This window comes from Leiobunum rupestre, chromosome 11 (assembly GCF_980474605.1).
Source record: "Leiobunum rupestre chromosome 11, qqLeiRupe1.1.hap1, whole genome shotgun sequence".
In the NCBI taxonomy this organism is placed as follows: Eukaryota; Metazoa; Arthropoda; class Arachnida; order Opiliones; family Sclerosomatidae; genus Leiobunum; species Leiobunum rupestre.
Genome location: NC_143394.1, coordinates 46,567,884 through 46,583,625, shown reverse-complemented (window position 1 = coordinate 46,583,625; position 15,742 = coordinate 46,567,884). Strand labels below are relative to the sequence as shown.

Sequence of the window (15,742 nt, the reverse complement as noted above, 5' to 3'; positions counted from 1 at the left end):
TGGTAAAAGTACACATGCATTGGGAGAAGCTACACTCCATTAAAAATTCAAAACCATTCTCCAGACCCGTTGCCGTTTCTCTTTGCCCCCTCCAACTTCTAGAACGTTCCTACGCCCCTGGAGCTTTGTATTTTTTTAATGTATGAACGGTAACGTCTTGGCTTTGACGGTGATGGGTCGACGTTTCATCAAGCCACCTTGATAGTGATGTCCACCAAGTTTGGGGGTACAAGTTATCTCCCCACGGGTTAAAGGGGTTTCCCTTTACCATAAGACTTGTAGAGGTTAACAGTAATAGTAAGTGTAGTGAGCTGTTGGTTCGCGTGGCACGAAGGACTTGCCACCACCATCCTACGAAATTTAACCCGGCCATATGAATTAAAGGCAATAAAAGTCGGTAGATGACTTGGACTGGAGTGTTGCCTTGGGTATTAGCCTAGCTGATTATAATTTACAACTCCCCAAATGTATCACGGGTGGGCGTTATTTAACATAACATTTCCTTTCAAGTCTCAAAATGTGAGTAACACGCCCTTGATGTCCAAGCATTACGAGGGTTCCTTTCGAACGTCTACCAAACTTTGCTTAACCTCTCTCAAGATGGCGTAATAATTGTAGACGCACCTATTATGTTTAAAATCAAATTTTAATGTACAACAATAAAACAAGGGGTCAAATAGACGATGTTTTTACAGTAAAATATCGACTTAATTTGTATTTATTGACGAACCGAACATTTTAAAATGGGGAACATTTTTATCGACTGGCCTATTAAATTTGTACATGTACCTTTCAGCCCATTATCTTTATAATTTGGATAATATTTTTTTTACGGCGAGACCTGATAGGAACGTTTTATTCGGTACCAACGAGATGCGAAACCAGTCTGGAAGTTAATTTCAAGATATTCAAATTTAGTTCGCTCTGACGCTCCTCTTTTTCATGAAGGAAAAAATTCGTGACATTTCCATCAGCCTCCTCGGTTCCGTGTGCCTATTTCCCGCCTTTGGTTTGGCTTGGTTGGAAATCTGTTGAGGGAAAACCACTGTTAGTTGGTTATTTTGAAAGTAAACCAACTCTTATAAGGAATGGATACAGGAACCTAAGAATAGGGAGAGCAGACTCTGAGACCATGAACTTTATTAGAATAGAGTCCATGCAAAACCTAAGCCCTACCATAGACAAATAAGCCCTACCATCGCAAACTTTGTAGGGAAAGTTCTTCTTCTTTTGATTTTTTCGTGACACTCTTTTCCACAGACTATCGCCATCTATACTTACGTTTTCAGATTAAAAATCAGACGAGCGTACGCTACAAATTTTGCGAGGGTAGTTCCAGAGGCTAATTGCCTTCTATTCTTAGTCTACTGAATGCATTCTTGCTGTTATAAATGGTTACTGGTAATGGTCCAGCTATGGTAACTCTTTCGTTTTCGAATTCTTTGAAAACGGGTAGCAACTCGAAGTTAACTCTTTTGGCTTGCTTCCTCGGTTTGAGATCTACCTTGATTTCTCTCGTTTCTGGATGGTAACCCTCCATCACGGTGGTCAGGACGTATTTACCTGGTGTTAACAGTCTCCAGTACTCACCCTTGTATACTAGATCAAACGCAAGCCCCGCGTGAGTTATCAAATTGTAGTTTGGGGATTCATTTCTAATCAAAATTACCACTGGTCACGTCGTGATCGATGGGTTTTTCGTCTCCATCTGTAATGTTGACCACTTTGATGACAGCTCCCGCCACTGGTTTCCCGGTTGACGAATCCCGCACGTAACCTTTGACTCCTATATGGGCCTTTCAATCGGATTTCCATTAGATTTTGGTGGTAGGTTTGTTTGTTGATAGCCGCGCGTTAGGACATGTACCTGCCAGATGTAGTTGATAAGAGCATCTTTATTTCGAGCCCATTCCACTGGTAGTTCCTCCTCCGGGGGGTACTTGTTACATCCCAACTCCAACGTTATTTCGAAATCGTTGGATCCCAGATAGTTAAAATCTTGCATACCTTAAAAGAATACTTCGTTTCATTTGAGGGTCTAATTTTAGGGTCCACAGAATCGCTTGAAAAAATCGGACTTATGACTGAGGCATAACTGCTAGCTACACAAAACATAATTTTAAGCCCCACCCTCAAATTTCAAACGATTTTGTGACCCTTTAAAGCTATATCTATCTATAACGAAAGTGTTATAAGATTGAAAACGCACCACCGGACACGCTGTACCACGCCGCTCCGTTTGTGATGCCTCCCTGTTTAGTGAAGTTGTCACCTCCACAATCCACTCCGGATTTGGACGCCATGGTCTTGTGCGCTGTGGCATACGTTCTGGCTAGGTGTCTATTAACATAAATTAGATAAAACTTTTTATAATATAAACAATAAGGTTTATAGTTAATCTTCGGGAGAATTACAACGTTCAGACGTGAAAGAGGGGATTAGCATATTCCCTTTCAGAGCCTTCTTTTTGAAAATGGATTCAAAAAACGTCATCAGAGTGTAACTTTGTTAATGCAACGAACGGCGACCGAATGACGTATTTTAAATGGACTTCACAACTCTCCCTTAAAGGATGCATAAATTAATTTATACACAGAAGAATTCCAACGTCAATCCATTAACCATCTCAACGAAAAACCTTTTCACATTTAGTTTTAAAAACTGAAAATGATAAATTTATTTTCTTCCCTTTAGTTAAATTATTCCATCATTTTACGCCTATTATTCAAAAATTCTGATTACTAAATATTGCATCAAAAACTATCCTACATTTTCCTTTAATTTAAACAGAAATTATCCTACATTTTCCTTTAATTTAAACAGAAATTATCCTACATTTTCCTTTAATTTAAACAGAAATTATCCTACATTTTCCTTTAATTTAAACAGAAATTATCCTACATTTTCCTTTAATTTCATCAGAAATTATCCTACATTTCCCTTTAATTTCATCAGAAATTATCCTACATTTCCCTTTAATTTCATCAGAAATTATCCTACATTTCCCTTTAATTTCATCAGAAATTATCCTACGTTTCCCTTTAATTTCATCAGAAATTATCCTACATTTCCCTTTAATTTCATCAGAAATTATCCTACATTTCCCTTTAATTTCATCAGAAATTATCCTACATTTCCCTTTAATTTCATCAGAAATTATCCTACATTTCCCTTTAATTTCATCAGAAATTATCCTACATTTCCCTTTAATTTCATCAGAAATTATCCTACATTTCCCTTTAATTTCATCAGAAATTATCCTACATTTCCCTTTAATTTCATCAGAAATTATCCTACATTTCCCTTTAATTTCATCAGAAATTATCCTACATTTCCCTTTAATTTCATCAGAAATTATCCTACATTTCCCTTTAATTTCATCAGAAATTATCCTACATTTCCCTTTAATTTCATCAGAAATTATCCTACATTTCCCTTTAATTTCATCAGAAATTATCCTACATTTCCCTTTAATTTCATCAGAAATTATCCTACATTTCCCTTTAATTTCATCAGAAATTATCCTACATTTCCCTTTAATTTCATCAGAAATTATCCTACATTTCCCTTTAATTTCATCAGAAATTATCCTACATTTCCCTTTAATTTCATCAGAAATTATCCTACATTTCCCTTTAATTTCATCAGAAATTATCCTACATTTCCCTTTAATTTCATCAGAAATTATCCTACATTTCCCTTTAATTTCATCAGAAATTATCCTACATTTCCCTTTAATTTCATCAGAAATTATCCTACATTTCCCTTTAATTTCATCAGAAATTATCCTACATTTCCCTTTAATTTCATCAGAAATTATCCTACATTTCCCTTTAATTTCATCAGAAATTATCCTACATTTCCCTTTAATTTCATCAGAAATTATCCTACATTTCCCTTTAATTTCATCAGAAATTATCCTACATTTTCAGTATAATATACTTGTTTGATATAATAATTTTATTTCCGCTTAAGTATAGGCCTGTAACTTGTCAACTCCATCCGATAACGTTATCAATAATCCATATGACTTGGGGGTTTTTCCGCGGAATTTCGTATTAGATGAGATGCTTTTTCAAGATCAATATTGACCACTAACAGTTAAGAGTCGGTGCGTGGTCTCCCACTAAAACACTTTAATGTCAGTACCTGAACGTTTCGTCATCTGGTGTGGGGGTGTAAGCGTTATTGCTACCATCTGTAGTTGCGTCATAGGGATAATTGGCCACCAGCGCTCCCCCGTGGAGATTCGCCGAAAGAACGAACGGATTGTTCAGGATCCACTCGATAACAGCCATAGTTTCTGGTTGAACCTATGACAAAATTCGTCAGAAAAAAATTTGACCTCGATAGCGTTTTGTGTGAAATGGCTATATTTAACGAAAATCGATTTAACATTACTCTATTTACCGCTTTTTTACGGCGTTGAATTCAGTTATTAAAGGGGAACGGCCAAGCTTTTCCAAATATCGCTTTATTTGCATATCAAAAGATCAACGAGACGTTCAATATACTTACACGTACCTTATTTGGTCTTGAAAAAATAGTTTTTGGCCTAAAAAGTTGAAACGCAAAATAACGCCAAATATTTGAGTTTGAATTTTCGACGCCATCTTAAGGTGTAGCGCCAGCGCCAGCACGAACTTAGTGAGCGATTTGCGTACTATCCTAACTTTTAAAATCGCGCAATTTAGGCTTAGGTCTCGTATAACTGGAACGTGCCGTGCGTGAAAAACCAATTTTTCGCGTCTTCAGCAGCGCGCGCTTTTTATGTTGTGTTGCTGTCGCACCGATTTCTCACCAGGTGTCGCGGCGGACGCGCGCTATTCAATTTCCCGAAATTTCTTTATTTTATTAAAAATTAACCACTTAATATTTTTTATGCGGTTTTCTCCATAAATTTTAGTTTTTAACGGTCTATAGGGCTATCTAACTTGTTAAAACTTGACCGTTCCCCTTTAAGACGTAAGGGCTTTCACATTTACGTTCCTCTAGTATAGTGCGTAACAAGAGCTTTGGTGATTATCAGGGGGGGGGGGGGGGAGTGCTATTATTTAACGACTCATGTATAGTTTGCACCGATAAAGCTTTAGCCGTTCGCTTTATACAGGATGTTAACTAAAAAGGCCAATAGCTCAAAATGTGTCTTAGCTACGAATTTGAAATTTTCAGGACACAGAACGTGCACAGGGTCACTTAAACGGAAATTTCCATGTCCTTGAACCATGTCTTCAAGGTCATTTGAAATTTATGTCGAGAACCAATAGAGATAAAAAATGTCGTTTGAATTAGAAAAGTGTTCCTCTTCACATTTTAGGTGTAAATAACTTTAATCCTTCCTTATTTGACCAATAAAAAGTCGAAAGAATTTAGACAAAAACCATGAAGGTCGTTATGAAACTAATGTAACAAAGACCAGGTTGAAGGGCTAATCACTCGAATAATACTCATGTTAGAGTCTTAAAATTTGTTAGACATACTCACCTGATAGGGTGTCTTTAGAATTTGCAAACTCGGATGATCTTTAACTCATGATTCAAGGTCATTCAAAGTTTATCTCGAGAACCAATGGATTTAGAGAAAAGGTTCAATTTGAAAGGCTTTCATCATGGTGTTTTATATTTAAACTTTTATTTTTCAATTAACAAACTTTTTCATCACAACCTTCCTGTTTTTGTCTAAATTCCCTAGACTTGGTATTGGTCAAATTAGGTGGAGTCAAATCCATTTAGACCTAAAATGTGACGGGGGAACACTTTTTTAATTGAAACCAACTTTGTATCTCTAATTTAATAAATTTTAAATGACTTTGAAGACATGGAAATTTCCGTTATCAAGTGACCCCGAGTGACCCCCTGAAAATTTTAAATTCGTAGCTAAAACACATTGAGTTATTGGCCCTCTATCGTTTTAAGTTAACACCCTGTATAACTGATTTATGATTAGCCTTTTCAATTGCCATTTAGCCACGTAGCGAGCAATGTGAGAAGCTCATTTAGCTCTTGGATTTTGGTCTGCTACTGTAAAGGCTAATTGAATACAAAATTTTGAAAACCACACAATTTTAAGTTTTAGGAGTATAAATACACGTAAAACTGTAAGTATCATAATAACAAAACAATAAGTATGACATTTCCCATTGTTTTACTGCCAATTGTCTTACCGAACCTTTTTTTCCGACACTAACAAGTAACTTAAACTTAAAACCGAACCGAGTAGTATATTATCGTCCTTGTTAGTATGATATTTCACCTTAAACCTATTTAGACACTTGGGGCTTTGTTCTAAATTAAACCGTGATTGCGCAATAACTCTGAAATCTGTGCGGTTCTAATTTTGGTTATTATCGTTATTATCATTAGACCATCAAGGCAAAGAATATAAAGCCCGAGGAATGGAAGGTGTAGCTCCGTCTAGTGGAGCTTTTGCGCCTCTCGTTTTTAAAGATGGACCGGGTTGCGTAACCGTTTCCGGTTACTCTGATTTGCTCTGCCGGAAGTTTCTAACGCAACGAAAACACGCAGCCAATAATATCAATCCTTCCATTCCTGGGGCTTTATATTCTTTGATCACGCTCCCCCTAAGTTTGAAACGAATGGGATTTTAACGTTAGGCTAATGACTGGCTAAATTGGCTACATGAATCCCTCTGGTAGTGAAAAACCGAAACTTATGAACAAATAACCTAAAACTGCTTAGTAGATAGCAAGAGGTAGTATAGGTGGTAGGGGTGATTGGTATTTGCTCTTTTGCTCCGCCAGGTAGCGTAGATTTTTATTTTTATTTATCCCACGGCGGTCTAGTCAGGGCCGGATTAAGACTTTATGGGGCCCTAGGCCCAAGTTAATTTTGGTGCCCCCTTTCAATAGCGATCGAAGTGGGCTAGGCGCTTCCTCAATTTATAATTGAGAAATTGAAGGAAAATTCATTTTGCTGCCAGATTTAGTATGTCGTCAGGGGCTAGACGGCAGTCCGTCAGAGAATGTGAAAATCAAACGTTTTTGGTTCAAAGGGGTGGACGCATTTACTAAAATTACTCCGGAAAATATTTTGTGAAAAGCAAATTATTAAAGTTTTGTACTTTTATTTTTTTCGGACCCTCTTGGTGCCCCTTGTAGGCTTTGGGCCCTATGCCTAATTCAAACTTGGAGGGGGGGTCTTGAAGGGCATATGTTATTATGTTACTTATTATAAAACGTAGTTCTGAAATTAGAATGAAATTGGAACAGGTTATTTTAATTATTACATTTCCAGGAAATTGGGCCTAGTCAGTAATAATTAGCTTATTAAATTAAAGAAATAATTGTTTCTGTGTGCGTTTGTCGCCGTGGTGTAGCCATGGAAGTCGTTATCGTCGCCTTATCGCGTGTCTTTGCAAGATGAAAGTAGTTACCGCCAAGTAAAACTAGTAGTTTAATTATTGGGGTTAATTTAATCACGAGTTCATCAAAATGAGAGTATTCAACTGCCGTTTCGTCATAAATTGTTGCAATTCCTGTTAAGCTAAAATTTAATTAAAATTTAACCCTTTACTAAATTAATTTTTTTGAGAAGTTTCTAAAAGTTCTGGATTTCGTCTTTATTATCAAATACAAAGCGCCTACTGACTTTACCCAGCTGACGAAAATCCACAAATTTATGAGCATCTTAGGTTGGCCGCTTTCTGACTTTATGTAAACTTAAAAGGTTAATTAAGATAAATATAAAAATAAACAAGCCAGAGCTAATATTCTGATTTAAACAATTTATCAATGACCTTTAAATTTTACCCACAAACCAACGGGATATAAACAAAACCAGTCGGATGCAACCACAGGTCGGATTCCCTTTCGATTCGACAAACCCGTATTTAAATGTTTTAAGTTTTTAACAATGACTTTTCGCGTCGCGTCAATTGACGCCGATACAATAGATAACGTCCAAAATTTGAGTACCTCTATCTTAATGAACTCCTGATTTAATTGTTAACGTATGAACAATTTATGTATTTATACTTAAAGGGAAACGGCCAAGCTTTAACCAGTTAGATAGACCTATAGCCCATTAAAACCTAAAATTTATGGCGAAAATATTGAGTGGTTAATTTTTAATAAAATAAAGAAAATTCGGGAAATCGAAAAGCGGGCGTCCGCCACGACCCCTGGTGAGAAGTCGGTGAGACAGAAAAACCACGTACAAGCGCGCGCTGTTGAAGACGCGAAAAATTTGTTTTGCACGCGCGGCGCGTTCCAGTTATAAGAGAACTAAGCCTAAATTGCGCGATTTTAAAAGTTAGGATAGTTCGCAAATCGCTCATACGGGGTTAGGGGCGCTGGCGGCAGCCCCTAAGATGGCGGCGAAAATTAAAACCCAAACACCTGGCGTTATTTTTCGTTTCAACTTTTTGGGCCAAAACCTATTTTTTTCAAAACAAAAAAAGGTACGTTTTGTTAATCTTTTGATACGGAAATAAGGCCATATTTGGAAAAGCTTGGCCGTTCCCCTTTAAGGAAAATGACTATATAGAAACGATCGTGGTCGAATTTGCCCAAGAAGTAAAAATGTCACCTGCGTGTGCTTTCAGTGGCGGCAGTCTTAGAAAACCAATGAGAAAACGGCTAGATTTGATATTTTAGGGGGCAGGAGTTTACTATTAAAAATCGCGTTAGCATAGTTATTCTCTCTAATTATTAATAAAAAAAATCTTGGTACAGACCTACTAGCTTTCTAACCTTTCTTCATTCTAAAAAACCACTATTGTATTCAGCAAGAATTTAAAACACAAAGGAGTCTTATGAAGTTATGATGTAACATTGTGAGGAAGTAAATGAATCGGTATGATTTGAAAGCTTGTTGACATAGATACTTAGGCAATAAGAATTTAAAGGGTCAATTGAAATTTCGGAACTGCTACGGAATACGTTATTCGCTAAAAGGAAAAGTTCATCGAAATCGGATCCGTTTTTTTTCTTCTAATTTTAAACCGTACCTTGTGATTAATTTGAGAAACACTTCGGAAATAATGGTGTCTTCCGGTTCCTTGTTGACTTTTCTGATAAGCCATGGAATTTAAATCAGGAAAGTCCCGATTCAAATCTACACCGTTGGCGTTGGCGCGGCCCATCAGCCAATCCTCGTTGGCCCCGTACTAAAATAAAGAGAGACGCGGAAAAAACGCCATCTTTAACCATTATTCTTATTATGCCCCTTGGAGCTCACGCGATAGAACCTTGGACTAATAATTACTGGACCCCAAACCAAATAGCGCGCTTGGTACTTTTACGGCAGCGCCGCTTGAAGCGCCGTTGCGTCAAGTATTGGAAAGATTTCTATCCAAATACTAAACACGTTTCCAATGTTAGCGAACGACGTTAGGCCTAGCGTTCTTAGCTCGTCAAAGCTAACACCTTTTTGAATAGGCATTTTTAAATTTATAATCTATTTAAACCTTCACACCAACTATATATGCAACAACATTAAAGCGAAATTCCTATTTAAATTAATTAAATCATTACCCTTTCATTTTTATTCCAATACAATTATTACTGAATAATCTAAAGCCTATTAAAATTCCAAAAGCCTCACTTCTATTAAAAACCGTGGAGCAGACGACGGAATGCGGGTCATCTGACATTTTTACGCACGTGTTTTGTATTTGGATAGAAATCTTTGGCAATTCTCTCGATAGGAGCGCTGATGGGCAATGCAAATTGTGGGACCGGGGATTTTGCTTAGGTTTCGAGTCCAGTAATTATTCGTCCAAGATAGAACTAGGGTTATTTATTATGTAACATAATTACTCATACGTGTGCCAGAAAGAACTTTTTCTCAATGAGACCTGGTTGCAATGATATGACGTAATTGACGTCACTTCCCAGTCGATGACGGTTTTAACGTCATCAACACTAGTTCTGGCGGGGAGGGAAGGAAGTTAAAACTATTTTTACGCGACGCTAGTCCGTATTTTCTTTGGTAGCTGTGAAACAAGGTCTCATTTAAATTTTTAATACAGACAGAGGCACACTTATGAGTAATTATGTTACATATGGTAGAGGTAATAGTTTATAAACTATTTACTTCGGTAGTCGTAGCGATGTCCCAGCCATCGGGGTTCATAGATGGCAGTAAGTGAATTCTGGTGTTATTAAGCAAGAGTTTGATCTGCGGATTGCCTTTTCGGTATTCGTTGCACAAGTACTGGGCCAGGGTCAAGAGTAATTCCCTCCCAAGTACTTCGTTGCCATGCATGTTAGCGACGTACTTGAATTCAGGCTCCACTGAAAACGAAAATTTGGTTTTTACCAAAGTAATTACTTCAATGTGTTTTGACCTGAGGGTCAGGGTTAATTCATTGTTTCCCAAAAGGAAAAAGATGTTATAAATTTTACAACGTTCCCGTACGTTTAAATGGGCGTAGAACAACGTGAACCTAGACTAAGCGGCTTCTTTTCCCGAAATGTAATATGGGAAAATTGTGTTATAGAGTCATATTAAACAGACAAAATTGCCTTTGGTCGATTATAATTATATATAAGTAGCTTGTATCATTTAATAATGAAATATGTTCTTTTAAGGACTGGGAGGCATAAAGTAGCCTTTCTTATGATAAGTAACACCAGAAGAATATAATATTCTTAAGAAATAATAATCCCTCTCTTTAAAATGCTCAAGTTATAATAATAATAATAATAATAATAATAATCAGTTAGGCTAATACCCAAGACACCATCGAGCGACTTTAAAAGCCTTTAATTCAGGTGGTCAGGTTACAATGCGTAGGTGGAAAGCCCTTCATGCCACGCGAGCCAACAGCTCCATTGAAACATATTAATGCATTTTCCTTCGTAGGATTGGTTTGATTTTTCAAAATACGTTTCTAAAGGAGAAATCCTACCGCTTGAAATACATCAAATTTGGAAACAATTACATCGGAAACATTTATTCAATAAATAAGTTTAATTTGTATTTTTTATATTTATTTTGTCGGTAAATTAGACGCAATGCGGTTTACACATCCGCGGTTCTGCGAGAAAATAGTTCCCATTTGAAACTGCCGATAGCTCGCGAAGGTGGATGTTTCATATATCTTGTAAAAGATTTAAGTCAATGAGAGTTTGTCATAAGGCGATTGCGAAATCAGGCGTTTCGGAAACGGAAACTCATCACTCCCTATATTAGTGCCGCAGTTGCGTCCAATGAATAAATAGCTTGTCTATCTTTAATCGTATAAATTGATAAACCTACCAATCTTGTCAATAAAATTAACAGCAAGCCCGTTAAGTTTAATAAATATCGAATGGATACATTTTCAATCCCTACAATTTTCCAAAGATAATTTTGTTATTTGACACATGAATAAGTTGGCATAGATATTAAAGATACTGTATTGATCTTATCTTGTAAAATGTTTTCTTAACAACAACTAAAAAAATCAACGAAATGTCTAATGCGCAATGAAAATTCATTCGAAATAACGATTAAATTTTAACTCGTTTTTAAATTGTCGAATGCATTGGTAGTATGACACGTTTTTTAAAATTAATTTAGCTTCCGCTATTTTAGAACTACGTGTTTTTTTGGTTAAATTAATAACGAAAGCTACGCGCGGTTAATTAATTATTTTTGGTTAATGTTAACTTACGAGACTCGTGTTCTTCGGGGTTGTCAGAAAACGCGATGACGGTCAGGGGCCAACCCCTTTTACTTCGCTGGCCCAACTCGTAGAGTCTGGTAACGTCTGGACATTTCGCGTTGACTTCCTTCAAGATTTGGTTCAATTCCGCATTATCGTGGTGTTTAAATTCGTATTCGTCCAGGCCTAGCCTCTCCGGGTAGGCGAAACTCGAGCTTATTACGAAAACTATGGAAATGAGGGCTGTTGTGGCATGGCGTCTGGCCTCCATTCCCGCGTCCCGTATGCCAGTTGATTAACTGCGAACGCGTGCGGAAAAGGAAGCTTTCTTTCCGTTGATTAGAACGCTCTCTCGAAATTGCCCTTTGCTTCTTGTTGTAATCGCGAAATTAAATACGACCGAATGGTAGGGCTGAGAGGGGTTTTTGCTTTTTTAAGCTTTTTTTTGGGGTCGGGTTATAAATTTAATAGACACCGAGTCATGTTTTGACCGAATACGCTCCCATCCCTGGGATGCGATGCGTGGAACGGAGAATCGAAACCACCGTATATCTCCTCGGAGGAATAGAGATCGCTCTCTCCGTCGTCATGGAAACGGTAGCGACGTCACTTTCCTCGCCCCCTTTTCTTTCTCACGACTGGCTAGCCTTGGGTTACCTGAATGTCCCGTTTAACGAAGAGGGGGTAAAGATTGCGCGAAGCAGCCTTCGAGGAAACTATCAGCTTAGTTTGACCCCTTTAACCGGGCTTCTCCTGAAAACCAGTGACGTACGGTTATTGATTATTAAGCCTAACCGACTCTAGAGAGAATATAAATAGTAGACCTTACCAGGAAAAACTATAAAAAAAACAAACTGAGAAAGATTCACGCCTCTGAAACCACCTTTTTCGTGCTTTGTATCGGTGTTAACGCGGTTGGTGTTATCGGAAAACTAAGGAAAGTCTTTAACATCGAGAATATTGCTTTATATTTAAAAGGCTTTTCCTCATTTCTTCTCCTATTGATGGGAAATATGTGGAGAAGTTAAATTACCACTAATAATGGCGATTTAAATTTTGCGCGAAAATAGTACAGCCATCTCTTGGAAATTTTAGGAAACCAATTGTCTTTCTGCGCCGTCTACGGTGAGTCTTGAGAGTCTGTGTCCCATTTGGCCAAAGGCCCAATTATTTAATTACTTTTGCGACTAGAAACTAATTAATCAATGTAAATCCAGTCGGATTAAGAAGCTTAGCTACTCAAGGTCACCAAGGGCATCTACTTAATTAAGTGCTTTGTGCGTTGGCTCGTCTTAGATAAGTGAAAATAACAATGAGGTGGTGGGACTTGTCTTCGGTCCATTTCACCCTAATTTCTTTAGCACTTGTGGGCTTATTATGGGGTCCCAGCCTTGCATATGGATGGAAAGACGAGGAAGATATTGATTTTGAATTTGATGATGTTTCACAAGAAAAGGTCTGAATTTCTTTTATTTTTATTCTTTGTGAGATAGATATTTCAAACTTAAGAAATATATCTTTAAATCTAACCCACTGACCTCCGAACTCTTATAAGTGTTTAACTTAAAATTTTAGAGTGATAATCACTTAGCTGATAAGAGTGGCAAAACTCTCGATAAATGGAATAAAAGTAAGATAAATAGTAACATGAAATGCACAGTAAACCGTGTCTCTAATGGATAAATATTATAGATGCATTTTGTAAGAACGTACATTGCCAACCTCATCAAACTTGCGTTGTTAAGTCGGAAAATCTTGCAGTTTGCATGAGTAAAAAGAAACTGCGATTAGCAGGAATGGGGTGGGTAATTTTGTTAGACATTTTATTCTAAGCTTACGTTAATAGATTCATGCATATTGAATGAAAATATTATAGCTATAAGACTGTGCAGTATAGTGGGTCAAAACTGGCAACAAATCAAACGCCTAAAAATTATCAAGAGGCAGATGATGATGACCCTCGTAACTGGCCAGATAGCGCTAGCTCTTGCGAACCGTGTCCAGTTGTGAAACCAGACTTTGTCTGCGCCTCTGATAACCAAACATACTCATCAGAATGTCGTATGAATTATCATAACTGCGTTCATAAGACTAATTACATCATTCTTTGCAAAGGATTCTGTCCATGCAAAGGTAATGGGTGTTCAATTGAGGAAACATACAACTTGTATTTAATTTTTTTTAATAAGAAACAATCATTTTAGACCAAAAATCTGATGCGGATTATCAAAAAGAGGAAAAAATGAAAGAAAGATGGAACAGTTACATGAGCAAATTTCAGAATACTTTAAATAAAATGAAATGGGAAAAAACAACGGAGTCTTCGGTGACCACGACTTCCTCTGTTGAAAAGAGCAATTCTAAGACTTACAAAGTTAATTTTAAGTAAGTTGGTTGTATTCAATATATATAGTCTTCCTTGTAGTCGTGGTATTTAAATAACTCTTTATTCTAGAAATAAGACTAACAGCTACGATAAAAACACAAATGGCTCTAATAAAAATCAAAGGAAAAAAGGTAAGACGTATATTTTTAAAACTTTTATGAAATAACATTGTTATCTCGTACAGCTTGCACAAAGGATGACTTAAAAATGATGGGTGATCGCTTGTTAGACTGGTTTTCCGTTGTTATGAGTGATCACCAAAAACCTCACTCCAGAAGGCGCAATCAAAGCACCGTGAAGGCCCCAGTATGCAAACCAGAGGTAAAATGGATGTTCCAACACTTGGATAGCAATGGAGATACAAAGCTGTCTTTGCGGGAGCTTTATGATTTAGAACACGACGACCGTGAGCATTGCCTACAACCGTACTTGTCAGATTGCGACTCTAGCCGCGATCTCTTTCTCAGTATTAGAGAATGGTGCGCTTGCTTTGAGAAATCCAGTGAGTATCCCTTAAATTAAAACCTAAAAATTGTTTAAATATGTCACAAAGAAATAAATTATGTCTTCTGATACAGAGCGGCCATGCATAGCCGCGCAAGAAAGGTCACCAGAAGGAATGGTCGGAGCTTATATTCCTCAATGTGACGAGGACGGATATTATAAACCCCGTCAATGTCACAGCAGCATATCAATGTGCTGGTGCGTTGATAAGCACGGAGTTGAGTTTACTAACACTCGACGTAGAGGATATCCCGACTGTGGTAAGATTTTGTTAATTTTTGTTACTTTTCTTTTGCTAGATACTTAATTTTAAGAATCAACCATGAACACGGTTGAAGATTTAAAAAATACCAACAATGTTTGTTGAAACTAAAATATATTTATTTACTTAATTAAACCGATACGTGGTACTTCGGCCAATAGGCCTTCAAGGCGAAGTTACAAGTTAAGACTAACTAATGGAATGTTTCAAAAATAAAAAATTATCTATGCGAGAAATTAAAAACATACGACAAGAAAAACACGAAAATAACCATGTGAAACACAAAAATAAACCTACTGAAAAGGAATTAACCAAACATTTTTGTTTTTAGCTTCTCTTTTGAAGAGGGGTCATCACAAATCATCTCAAAGCGAAGATGACGAAGATGACTCTGAAGAGGATTCGTACGAAGATCAAGAAGGCTCCGCAGATAAGCCGCTAGATTTTTAAGCCATTTTACTAACAAAAAGTCGCCTCCTGCCCCCATTTTTTCTCTTCGAGAATCTCTTGTTAGTGTGCCATTGTAAGTAGAAAACTTAGTCTAGCGATAATGTTCTAACTTAGTAATACGAACTTGGAAAAAAGAAATTGTGACGTTTGTCTCGCATTGTATATTAGATGAAAACTTAAATAATAGTGTGTGTTAAAGGGTTTTTATTTTGTCTATGTTTCAGCGTAAAAATATTTTAGTTTGCTACTTCTTGAAATTGCGTTTGGTATTTTTTAAAGTTTTGTTTCGTTCGCATTGATTGTTTGATATTGTAACGTTGTTTGTTTATGGAAGTGGCATCCTAAAATGTTTTTTCGGAATTATTTTGTGTATATTTATCCACCATTTTTTTTGTTTATTTTATAAGTTTTTTAATTGCGTTGAAATGCAGTTAATCATGTTGAGTGAACAACAAAATCCACAGGTCTTCCATTCTGTTTGATGTATATAGTTTTTTTTATAATTGTTCATTACCAATGTGTTTAATTAT

At 36.8% G+C, this 15,742-nt stretch overlaps 2 protein-coding genes across 2 annotated transcripts; one reads left to right on the top strand and one right to left on the bottom strand.

Moving 5' to 3' along the window:
- Positions 1 to 627: 627 nt before the first annotated feature.
- Positions 628 to 12,144, bottom strand: LOC149923041 (carboxypeptidase E-like). The gene is made up of 9 exons (XM_090164225.1): positions 11,620 to 12,144; positions 10,056 to 10,255; positions 8,968 to 9,126; positions 4,150 to 4,313; positions 2,210 to 2,340; positions 1,868 to 2,007; positions 1,670 to 1,796; positions 1,400 to 1,599; positions 628 to 1,028 (listed from the first exon to the last, which is right to left on the bottom strand). Exons 1-9 carry the CDS (start codon positions 11,879 to 11,881, stop codon positions 915 to 917), a joined length of 1,497 nt encoding a protein of 498 aa, XP_090020351.1. The 5' UTR covers positions 11,882 to 12,144; the 3' UTR covers positions 628 to 914.
- Positions 12,113 to 15,381, top strand: LOC149923040 (proteoglycan Cow-like). Its single transcript, XM_090164227.1, has 9 exons — positions 12,113 to 13,066; positions 13,186 to 13,240; positions 13,303 to 13,411; positions 13,487 to 13,743; positions 13,815 to 13,995; positions 14,066 to 14,127; positions 14,181 to 14,498; positions 14,575 to 14,760; positions 15,094 to 15,381. Exons 1-9 carry the CDS (start codon positions 12,923 to 12,925, stop codon positions 15,210 to 15,212), a joined length of 1,431 nt encoding a protein of 476 aa, XP_090020353.1. The 5' UTR covers positions 12,113 to 12,922; the 3' UTR covers positions 15,213 to 15,381.
- The last annotated feature ends 361 nt before the right edge of the window (positions 15,382 to 15,742 follow it).